The following is a 12168-nucleotide window of genomic DNA, read 5'->3' on the forward strand; positions in this document are numbered from 1 at the left end:
TTATCAGGGTGCTGGTTTCCTTGGTTGTGATAAATGCAGTTGATCTGTTTCTCCATTTATTTTTTTATCTTATTAGGGTGCGCTTGTTTTGATTCATCTCTCCATTACACTGCAAAAACTCAAAGTCTTACCAAGTATATCTGGTCTAGTTTCTGCTGCTGGTATCTTAGTTTTGTCTTATTTCAAATGTACTAATTTACAGGTAACGTTTCTCCAAGATGTAGGAATTAGTTTTAAGTCAGTAATTTCTTGATATTGATGGAAAAAGTTCTGGTAGATTATTTCTCTTTATAATAAGGGAAAAATCTGCCAGTGGAGTTTTTACGTTTCCTGAAGTTTTAAGGAATATTTTTACTTAAAACAAGCTCCTGTCTTGCTGAAGTTATTTTATATTTTTGCAGTGTAGTGGTTTGTTTTAAGTCAGTAAAATATTGATTTTTTTTTAAAAGTACAAGATCATTTCACTAGTAACAATGCAGTTTTCCCATGTTATAAGTGAAAAACTCTAATCAATATTTAGGAATTATTAACTTTAAACAGTTTCATATTTCTTGCTGGAAAGTTACTTATAAGTTTTGTCTTATTTCAATTGTCCTGAGACGTTTGCACTAGGTGATATTTTGTTTTTGCAGTGTAACGACTAGTGAAGATAAAAATCCAACACAGGTGAGCAAAACAAGCGCACTGAAGGAACGTCTGCACAAACAGAGAAGCTAACAGTTAGCCGCCACTCAAACAGTCTTTTGGCTCATAAAACTTGTTTTTATTATTTTAAATAAACCCAAAAGTATCTGATCTAGAACTGCTGTCAATAAAACCCAGAAAAAACGTTTTATTTACTCTGAGGGAAACAACTTACTGTGCAGTTCAGAAGAAGCAGTTTTGAAGCTGACAGAATGTCTTTTTTAAAATAAAGGTCAGCGTTTGTATGTTTCTCCTGCGGCTGTCAGTTTCGAGTGAAAACCGAGTTTGATATCTTGTGGTTTCTTGATGAACAAGTTTACAACCGAACTCTGTGTGCTTTAAGATGTTGTTACGATCTTGAAACCGTGACCTGTGTATTTTTTTGTCTTCTTGACATGCTGCTCGTTAAAATCCAAATAAAACCGATGTCTTTTAATCTGCTCTGCCTCAACTTGATGTGTCGACTTGTCGCACACATTTAAATATACAGAAAGTTAATATGTTTTATATAATCTGGTTAATTGAGAGAAACGGAAACAAATGCTTATGAAATATTAAAGTCTAACACAAGATGGAGACAGAAAATAGTCAAAATGTTTGATTTTATTGAGATTACTTAAAGTTACAGAGTGTCTGCCTAAAACTGTTCAGCATGATTTATCAAAAAGCAGAAAAACAAACGGAAACCTCAGTAGAATCTACAAAAATACAAATATTGAGTAAATGGATTGAAACTTAAGGCATAAATTGTGGATTAAATCAGTAAATATATTCACTCCAATGATGAAACGTATAAAAGCTGCAGCAGTAAAACCCCTGAAATGAGATCAGAAAGAGAAAGTTTAAGGAAATATGCTGGAAAATGTATGTAAATAAAAAAAAAAAATAAAATCACAGTTACCTGCGTGGACACGTTGCACTTTCCATGATTAAACACCAGAGGTCGCTGTTGCATTGGCGAGCGCACTGCTGCTTTTCAGCACAAGCAGAGAGCTGTTGGACGGCAGCCCCAGACTCACCAGCTCATCTTTAATCTGGAAAATGACAAATCTATCTTCAAAAAACTAAAATCTGTCCCTTTGTTCAAACTCACAATGTTTTTGCTTTTGATTCCAGACTAAACACAAAATAATTTGAGAAAACTTTCAACTCTGTTGGCAATAATTTTCCTATCATTACAAATTAAAACTCTTTATTTGCATCTATGTCCCAAATTTGCATCATTTTTGAATTGCAGTTGTTGGGCCACACCAAAGTCAGCTCAAGGTCCAGGAACGGCCCCCGGGCCACAGTTTGGACACCACCATTGTAAGCGATAAAAAACGAGGAAAACCAGCAACACTCTTTGTAGTTTTCAGACAAAAACTCACCTTCTGCAGGACGACTTCATTGACGATTCCTCCCTGTGACAATGAAGACAAAACCTTCATGTTGACTCGAACCACCGTCCCTAAAGGTTCAGAGTCAGTCAGTGGAGATTTGATCACATGTTTAATAAACGTAATTATCAGGTTCATCACAAAGGGAACTGACTGATCAAGATGAGATCAGGGAGTTTACTCACCAAGCTCGACTTGCACAATGACGCATCGAAGCTCAGAGTGGTACTTCTCTGAGCTGTGAAGAGAGAATTAATGCAGCAAACTGGAGGCCAGGGGTGTCCAAAGTGTGGCCCAGGGGCCATTTATGGCCAAACAAAATGGATTGTTCATCCATAAATGGATTTTGTTTGGTCACAAGTCAAGAATGGTAAAAAAAAAAAATTTGGCCAATTCAACAGAAAACAATTTATGTTTTTGTTTAATAAAGCAACTGTCTACTAATAGTTTAGTCTTGTTTCTATAGTGGAAATATGTCAGTACACTTGAAATAAGACAAAACTATGTTAAACGTGAGAAATGGAAGATCGTTTTAAGTTAATAATTCCTTAATTTTGATGGAAAAGTGCTAGTTTTACTGGCAGATAAATTTACTTATAATAAGACAATTTCTGCATTAGTGAAATAATCTGCCAATGAAACTAGAACATTTTCATTAATAATAAGGAATTACTGACTTAAAACAAGCTCCTATATCTTGCTGATAGATCGGTGTAGATCATAGATCACTTCCTTGCAAAAAGCTGCATGTAGATCTTAAAATTTTGAGTATTTGAGTCAATCGAGGGTTAATATTAGAACAGGAAACCAAATAAAACTGTATATATTGAACAAAAACCTTTGGTTTGTTGCAGATCAGACTTTTACCTTTCTATTATCCCACTGCTTACCTGCCTGTCTTTCACCGAGGTTGTTAAAAAAAACTTTTTAACACTATTCGTTCCTTTTTCCAGAGATTAAAACACACTTTTCTTGTGTCTCAACATGCTTGAAACAGGCAATAGTTCAATCTGGACCAGACTTTCTCAACCTGTGCACCGGCTATTTGACGCAGCATGAGCTTAAAGTGCAACAGTTAGCTTAGGGTTGTGTTGAAAATTAATAATGATAAGTGGCTTATCACCGGGTCATTCAGAAAAAAAGCTGAAGATACCGGTGGAAAAAAACAATGCCATCGGCACACAGATCAGAAATGTTTATGTTAAAATTTGAGCGCTATGAGAAAACTCTGAGAGTCTTTGACGGCCCAGCAGTCAGGTTTTATCTCAAGTTCAAGTGTCGTGACGTCTTGCTGGCCTTAGCAGGAACATGAAGCAGGAGATGGATGGATAAAAAACAGCAAATGTGATTTACCGGTATGTTTTCATTCCAAACGTGAGCTGAGGTCAAAGGATCGTGACCAAAAGAATGAGATTCCAGATAAAAGTGGCTCAAGTTGATTTCCTTCAGAAATCTACCAAGCAAAACAGAACCAAGTTCAGTTACTAAACTATGTCTTCAGTGCAGGTTGGCATTCAAATCCTTTCCTGTTTTTGAGAAAAATAAAAAAGCTGCCAAACAACCAATCAAAACACAGTTCTGAGGAGGGCGGAGCCACCGAGAGTGAGAGCTGAGCACCGAAAAGGGAAAAAGTGGAAACCTACTCATTTGATGGGAGTCGGCTCTTTTTGTTCACTATTATAAAGGAATGATGCTCAGATTTAGATCATTTGTGGGCTGTTTTATCCTAAAAAATAATTTCTGTATTATTATACATCACATTTCACATATTTGGGGTTTGACTAAATTTCTTGTGTTATTTTTATATACAGTATATTTAAAAAAAAATCCAGCTGATACTTTATGAGAAGATACTCACTTCAGCGTTGCCTGGACAACGAAGCAGATGGGGTGGCTCTCTCCTTCTTCACTAACTGATGGCGTCCATCTCAGAGTGAAGTTTCCAGATCCTGATGAAGTCTTAACCACAGTGGCCGGCCCGCTGAACAGCAGCTCAGAGATTCTTTAACAGAGAAAAGAAAATGTAAATTTCATAGAACAATGACATCAACAAGTGGATTACAGGAATACTATCAGTCATCTCTAATCTTTGATTCACATTTCTGAAGTTATCAAAAACAAACCATTTTGTTTGGTTCTTTGTCTTGATTTAATCTTTATTTCATTGAAAACAATTGAAATAAGTTTTTTTTTCTTGATGACACAGACCTGTGATATTCTAGTAACAGGTTGAATACTTAAGATTAAAAAAAACAAATTCAAAGCAGTGAGGAGTTTCAGATGGCATTTTCAAAGAAACAGGGCCAAGCTATCACCAGGAACATTTTCTATGTCAAAAGCACCAATAAAATGTTCCAAATACATACCATCAGAGCCTGTTGATGCATATTTTACACATATCAAAGACTAAATTGGAGGCATTTTACCCATCTAGTGGTCAAATTTATGCCAACTTTTTACTTAGCTAAATTAATATCTATGAATTTAGATAGATTTGCTAATATTCAGCTTCTACAAAATAAACATCAGTAATACTAAAACTTATAACTTGTAAAAGAATTTACACAAAAGCTACAACTGGATTTTACATGAAGTATTTAAGGTTAAACCACATTTTTAATGGAGGAGATGCTTTGGTCGTCACTCACGTAGCATTAGCAGCCTCGGCAGCGATGCTAATTTCCAGGGGTTGATTCACCCTGGTGGACATCTTGGCTCTGTTTGCTGGAGTTGGAGGTAGAAACTTTGGAAGAAACAATCCTTCTGTGCAGGATGGTACCACAGGGTCCACTGTAAAGAAACAGAGAAAACAAAAATGCAGGTGATATTCTGGGAGGATCACCTTGAACTTCCCATCAAATTAGTTCTTCAAATGTTTTATCAAACTACTTGTACTGAAAGTGTGAGGTTTTGTTTCTCCTCTTTGCTGAACATCATCTGCCGTATCTTCTGTCACCTTCGTTCACCTGGAAATGCCTCCATACCGCCGGCTCAGCTCCTCCTCTAAAGTCATTCTGCCATTTTTATCAGCTCCTCTGCGTACATACTTGTCTTATCCTCTTTCTTTTTATGTGTCTCATTTGTGGGAAATGAAGCTCCCATCATGCTGGTATCAAAGCACTTTTATAAATACAGCACAACTACACACAGTATCGGACATATCGGCATCGGCGCCTCCCTGTTTAAAGTCACAGAACCGACCAAACTGCAGAGAGTTTAAGATAGAAACTCTTACCACGTAAAACAAACTGGAGTGGTATTTTGCTGATGGCCTGACTGGTGGTTTTGGTTGTTTGAGCCCCGTAAACAGTGGTCAGTGTAATTGTTTGCTTTGGGAAATCCTCCAGCACCAGCTGCACTGCATACGGACCTTCATTGGTGCTGTTGGTTCTGTTGAAGGAGAGAGTGCAGGACTGCACAGAAAAACACTGGTTCAGTCTGAGGAAGCATTTCATGCTGCATAAACCTGCAGAAGGTTTTCCTCACCGATGATATGTTTAGGATAGACGGAGGAGCACAAGGGTTACATTCATACAATGAATCAGATCCAAATCTGCATTCAACGTTGTCTCCGTCAGGGTCAAACGCCATCAAGTCGTAATCTCTCTGACAGTTTGAAGGAACCCTGAAAGACAAACGTCACTGGCTGTTATCTCCGCTCAACTTTCCCTTCTCATCCCAGCTTTCGTCTGTCAGCATTGACCTGGAACATAAACGTCTTTACGACTCGCTGAGCCTGTCGTCCTTCTGGTTTTCTCAAAGTTTCTGCCTTTCTGACGCTCTGATCATGTTACCCTTATTTCTGACTTTATGACTGTTTTATTTTATTTAGGTGTTATCCATCTTTGTCTTTCTTCAAACTCACATTGTCGTCCTCAGAACAAAAGCACATTTTTTATCAATTGTCCTCAATAAGACCAAAACATTATCTCAAATTCCAATCAACTGACTGATCTTGTAGTTGTTTTAAGTAAGTCGACTAACAGGTTCATCAAGGAAGCTTCAACTGAACTTTGGGATCAACAGTAAACATATTTTAAGAGTTTGTTACGTAATACTGCTCTTTTTTTTTAGTTATCTCTCTAAACTTCATCCACAAAACATGTACAGTGCAAAAACGGAAAGTCCTACCAAGTATTGTTGGTCTAGTTTCTAGGAAAAATATCTTAAAAATATCTTAATACACTGAAATAAGACAAAACTAAGTTATAAGTTACTTTTCAGCAAGATATCGGAGTATGTTTCCAGTAAGTAATTCAGTAAAAATAAGGAAATACTAATTCCATTGACAGATTATAATTACAAAACATTTTTCCCTTGTTATAAATAATCTGCCAATGGACCTAGAACTTTTTCATCAATTTTAAGGATTTACTTGCTTAAAACAAGCTCCTAAGTTAGTTTCGTCTTATTTAAAGTGTATTTAGGATATTTAGAGACTGGTAATATTTTGTGTTTTAGCAGAGTAGTGACGATGCGAACCTCACAGCTGGCATGATGGTGCTCTGAGGGGAAGCGTTTGGCTTCCTGGTATCCGATCGTATTCCCAGTTCCACAAAAGTCTCAGCTCTCCAAGACACAACGTTATTTTGGATGTAATCTATCCAGTTGCCACCCGCAAACCTTTAGTGAAAAAAGAAACTCATATTAAAGAAACATGGTAATAAGGCTTCTTCTGAATACTAGTCTTGAAAATAATCATATCGTTTTTTAAAGCAGGTAAATGTTCTTGTGCTTCCTCTGACAACTTGTGGTTCCAGACAGGAGCTGATCACAAAAAAAGTCTGTTTACTGCTAGAAAAGTAACTAAAATGTCGTTTTTAGCAAAAGAAAATGAAAGAAAAACCAAAACCAACCAATAAAAACACCATAGCTCAAAATATGCCTGTCTATAATCCAGATAGTTTACTCTCAAGATATAGAGAAATGCTAAAAGCATCTTACACAAGCTGGGTTAAATAGCTTGGAAAAATGAGCGTAGTCATGGTTCCTTCTCGCTGACACCACTCTCCACTGGGCTCCATGTCGACCTCCTGCAGGGTGGGATTCAGGCTCCCACAGTAACCGAGGCAGCTCCATATGTCAGAGTGGTAGCAGGAGGTGAAGCCCAGCTTGTAGCGTAAACTCACCTGCAGAGTCAGAGGTGAAAATGTTAAGATAAACCCAACCCCACCTGCAGATGCCGCTAAATGGCGTTATTACGCACCGTTACGGATCCATCTGCATGAGTTTGCTTTGGGTAGTAGGTCATCATTGTGCCCAAAAAGTGAGTGGCGTGTGTGCCGCCGAGCAGCAGCAGCAGCACCAAGCGCAGCATCGTGAATGTTGGAGCTCAACAGGAAGAACGTCGAGTTAAATGAACAACTCAGACACCTGGTCTTCTGCCACGCCTCTCAGTGACAATGAGCGGTCAGGTGTGACGAGATGTTTGTCCTCTTTTATCTGCTCTGTTTGCATTTTTGGTTCAATTCACCAGCTTTTACCCTCAGGTGAAGCTCCCTGAACATCTGCACCCCTTGGTTTCCTCTTTACTTTGTTTGGTCCAAAATTACTGCCAGGCAGTTCAAAGTGCTTTTGTCTCCCTTGATGACAAAAACATGTTTGTTTTCCTGTCGAACTCGATCACTGCAACCTTTCGAAGAAGCGTCAGCTCTGAGTTCTGAGAAGGGTTTCACCTGGCAGACGCCGCAGAGAACAATAAGAGATAAGTTTATGGTGCTCCTCCCATAGCTGTTAGTCTGGGCCACATACCATCCGAACCACAATGTTCTGCTACAAACACAGCAGGGAACTGAACCAGTCAGAACATAAAGCTCCACCGTTTCACTGTGGTTCTGATACCAACCGGTCCACTTAAAAAACAAACACATTTTTAAATTTGTCTTGAATTCAGGGAAGTTTCCCAGCAGATAAATGTGTTTCCTTAAGTTCATTTTTACTTTGTTCAAAATTGTTTTTACTAGATTTTGTTTAGGTTTGCAAACACATTCGCATAACAAACCACACAAAGTTTTTATTTTAATTTAACCTGTTTGATAAACTGCATTACATACATGAATGCATTTTAATCAGGTGGAGGGCAGGAAAGAGGAGGAGCTTCTTAAAGAGACAGAGGCCCATTTTCAGAGTGCTTTTAATGGACGGTACTACATATCAATAAACTGGAAGACTTTGACATTTTTGAATTTTGTTCACAGATAAACTCTTAATAAATTTGTGTTTCTAAACAAAATGTTTGTGACCTTTGCAGTGACGGCATCTGACCATTCTCTGTTTCCCCTTATGAATATTATCTCTCGCTTTCAGAAAGTTTCCCCAAACCAGGTAACATCCTGGTCATAATGCAAATCCAGACCAGGACATTTTCCAGGAATGGACCGGAGCTCGTCTGGTGAAGTTTAACTGCGTTTTCCTCTGAAAACTTTTGCTTTTTCTCTGGAGACTTTGACTCTGTCAACATGTTGCCGCCTGTGTTGCTGCTGCTGTCAATCAGCGGAGCTCAGGCTGCTTATTATGGGATAGTCTTTACCTACTCCGTTGGAAACCATGGATACCTAGTAAGTTGAGCTTCCTTGTTAAACACCATGTTAGATTTTATCCTGGTAATAAAAACAAGATGTATGTACGAACTCTTCTCTGTGAATTCAGACAGTCAAAGACTTTAAGGCGAGCTTCAGCTCATGTGACGAGTTCGACTCTCGGGTTTGTTATGGAGACTGCAGCGGGATGCCAGTTTATGCGGTTGATGAAGTCAGAGGTGAATGGTGTCAGAAGGGATACAGCTGGAGTTACTACCCTTCATATCTGGGTGAAAAGAACGGAGAGTAAGTCTACTTCAGCATTAAATGGAAACTTATTTTATATTATTATAGTGTTTCCTAAACTCCTGCAGGACAGATTCATCAGTTGGGCTGATTAGGTTATAATCAGATGATAGGAAGCATCTGATTGTGTCTGTTTTTAGAGAGAGTGAGAGAGTTACATGCTTACATTGCAGAACTTTATCATCCTCTGCAGGTTTGATGCTACAAACTGGATAGAAAACAGAAATGGGATTGAAACGTCAAAAGCAGTTTTGCACTTTGACCACAGAATCCGCTCCGACATCAACAAACCAAACTCATCGCCCCAAACCGCCGTCGTCCCCACATTCAGGTAATTCTGTTTATTGTTGTTAGTTTGTTTAAAAACACACCATTTTATTGACAGCAAAGTGTTTAGATGATTATTGTGAATCAGTGATCCTGAACCAGAGACATGAAGCAACAGATTGTTATCGTCATAAAAAGTTGGCAGTTGTTCCTATTTCTTTAAACAAGATCAGTTAGACGAGTTGATTCTTTAATGGGAAAATTCATCTTGGTTAAAAGTGAACATTAATCAATGAAAAACAAGTGATTGGATAAATCAGTGTAATATAAATGTAACTAAATTTGCTCTGTAGAGACAGCTCACTAAGAAACTAAAACAAAGTGATGAGGAAAATTACCTGTTTGTTTTAAATGATCAAACACACGAAAGGACTGCATGTAAATTATGTTCTGTGTTTCTTTTTCTCTCAGAGTTCCTTCAAACTGTCAGAGGAACATCAACCTGTTGGTCTCTGACCCGGATGGAGACGATGTCAGATGCAGATATGCAGCCGGATCAGAGTGCATCACCTGCACTCCTCCGTCTGTCCTCAATGTCTCATCAGTGAGTATCAAATGTTGACATTAAAGAAATCAGATTTGTAGTCAGTAAGTATTTAAATTCAGTTTTACTCCTTTCTCTTCTCTTCCAGTCTTGTTCTCTGTCATTCAGTCCCACTAACAGCAGTGATGAAGGTCCATATGCAGTTCAGATGACGCTGGAGGATTTTCCCAGACAGACCGTCACTCTGACTGACAGCAGTGGTTTACAGTCGGTGAAAACTCCCAGCAATGCCATCAGCAGAATCCCTGTCCAGTTTGTTTTCAGAGGTAAAACTGCATCATTTGATTCACCCAAAGTACATGAAGGAATGAGAAAATTAAATTTAACCAGAGGTGAGCTGGAGAAATATCTGGTTAGATTAAATATTTTCCTTCCAGCATTGTGATGCTTGATTTAATGACCAAACTGACCAACTCCTTTCAACTTGAATTAATGTGTTTCTTTGTTATTTTGCTCCAGTGGATCCTGCAGCTCCGTCCTGCACAGCAGGTGAATATCTGCCCAGGTTTCTGCCTCCAACTCCTGAACATGGAGCTCAGTTCTACACCAACGTCAACCAGGCTGTGGAAATCAGCGTCAGAGCAGAAGCAACCCAGGCTGAGTGAGTTATCAATACAGGAACTTCATAAAGTTCACTTTTCAGACAGAGTTTAAGCTAATCTGGTGTTTTAAATAAACCCAATTCATTTAAGTAACATCGATGCTTCAAAAACAAATGAAACTAACAAAATATTTTTGGGTAAATTTTCTCTAAGCCTAAAAATATAATTAAAAAAACCTATAAAAGTACAGGAATTGTCCAAACATTACTGATGTTATTGAAAACATGCTGCCAATGGCAACAAAAACTTTGGTTATGCATGTAGAGATGCTTTGGAAATGTTAATGTAACAAACGGTTTATGTCCTGTTCATTAAAGGACCTTTGCGCTCCTGTTCAGCGGACCGCGCAGATTAACCAAGAGGTCATCAGGATCAGGAAACTTCAGCCTGACATGGACGCCATCGGCCAGTGATGGAGGACTGAACCACACTACCTGCTTTGTTATCCAGGCAAAGTTAGTGTTTTATCTTATTAATGCAAGGAAAACAGCTTAAGTTATAAATCCACCTCTGTGCAGCTTATTGAAATAAGGCTGGTTCACAGCAGAGGGTTTACAGAACATGAGCCCTGTTAGGTCTAGCTGAGGGTTTGCATGTTTGGTACCAATGATAATCTCTATGGTTTGCATGAAAATGAGGGATATTCTGACCCATCTGCTCATTTAAATTTCAGAAACACTCACTGAGTGTAGAGACACCAAGACATAAAGTTATGAGTTGGCTGGAAATGTGGTTCTCTATTAAAGTGGTCCAAGACTGGAACCTTGAGGAACCCCAGAAATAATTTTAATTCACCCAGATTTATTCTTACTTAATGAGAAATAAATAATTTTAACACAGAAAAAACCTCCCATTTTAATTAAAAATGCTGTGACCAGCTGTGGAAAATCAGCCCTGGGATTATCACCGGGATAAACATTCATGCATGCAAATGAACTGGGAACACTGCTTATTATGCTCCGGATCAAAACATAAGGAAAGAAAACTCACCTAACTTGTTTTTGCTCCACAGAAGGGGAGAACAAATTCTAATGAGTAAACAAATTACTACCTGTTTTATTACGTTGCATTTACTGTATAAAATAATAAATGTTAAAACAATTTTAATTAAAACATGAAGTCTCATGTGCGAAGCTGTTTATCAGCAGTTAAAGTAAAACTTATGTTTCATGGATGTACAGTCTCATATTTCGACTCGTAAAGATTCAAACTTAGACCCAACAGCAGTTTAACATGTTAACTTGATTCCAGCCAGAGATGACTTTGCACAAATTTAGATGCTGAAGCCAAGATTTTACATTTTTACATCACAACAGAATCATAACTGTGTTTAGCTAAAATCTTGTATCTCTAGCAGAGATTTTTTGCAGTGTATTGGTTTTGTTGAAGTTGCTGTTTTAAGACTTAAACTGAATTGATTAGTTGCTTTAATAGTTTTCCATCTAAGCTGTTGCTCTGATTACCTCCCAGTTCGTCTGGCTCTCTGTACCAGTCTGACCTTCGATGCGTCTTTGTGAAAACTGAGAACAGTGAGTGGAAATCTCTGATTGGTCTTTAGTTTGAATTCAATTGGATATTTCCTGAAATGATAAGATTAATCTGCTGCTCTGTTACAGCGCCTGTTCCCCCTCCAACTGGAGCTACACCCACACCACCACCCAGTTACACAGACCGCCCAGTTATAGATCCTAGTCCAATAACCCAACCTTCAGTTACCTCTCCACCACCAACTACAATCCTTACTACAACCAGCCAACCTACAACAACTACGCCTACACCAACTACAACTACAACCAGCCAACCTACAA

General features: G+C 38.3%; 2 protein-coding genes across 2 annotated transcripts in view; one reads left to right on the forward strand and one right to left on the reverse strand.

The window, feature by feature from the left end:
* Window positions 1-1267: 1267 nt before the first annotated feature.
* LOC103149138 (uncharacterized) lies at window positions 1268-7716 on the reverse strand. The gene is made up of 11 exons (XM_007568160.2): window positions 7270-7716; window positions 7008-7192; window positions 6546-6686; window positions 5550-5688; window positions 5299-5476; window positions 4712-4853; window positions 3922-4065; window positions 2249-2301; window positions 2055-2134; window positions 1586-1718; window positions 1268-1500 (listed from the first exon to the last, which is right to left on the reverse strand). The coding sequence occupies exons 1-10, from the start codon at window positions 7378-7380 to the stop codon at window positions 1614-1616; spliced, it is 1278 nt and encodes a 425-aa protein (XP_007568222.1). The 5' UTR covers window positions 7381-7716; the 3' UTR covers window positions 1268-1500; window positions 1586-1613.
* The window catches only part of LOC103149140 (mucin-5AC-like), a 7827-nt gene continuing 3078 nt past the window's right edge, over window positions 7420-12168 (forward strand). The window contains exons 1-11 of the mRNA XM_016679702.1: window positions 7420-7477; window positions 8370-8387; window positions 8505-8620; window positions 8712-8887; window positions 9081-9218; window positions 9626-9758; window positions 9847-10024; window positions 10218-10359; window positions 10678-10815; window positions 11831-11889; window positions 11977-12156. Of these exons, the coding sequence (XP_016535188.1) occupies window positions 7420-7477; window positions 8370-8387; window positions 8505-8620; window positions 8712-8887; window positions 9081-9218; window positions 9626-9758; window positions 9847-10024; window positions 10218-10359; window positions 10678-10815; window positions 11831-11889; window positions 11977-12156 (1336 nt within the window). The remainder of the gene's footprint in view (window positions 7478-8369; window positions 8388-8504; window positions 8621-8711; window positions 8888-9080; window positions 9219-9625; window positions 9759-9846; window positions 10025-10217; window positions 10360-10677; window positions 10816-11830; window positions 11890-11976; window positions 12157-12168) is intronic.

This window comes from Poecilia formosa, unplaced genomic scaffold (genome assembly GCF_000485575.1).
Source record: "Poecilia formosa unplaced genomic scaffold, Poecilia_formosa-5.1.2 Scaffold218, whole genome shotgun sequence".
Lineage (NCBI taxonomy): Eukaryota > Metazoa > Chordata > Actinopteri > Cyprinodontiformes > Poeciliidae > Poecilia > Poecilia formosa.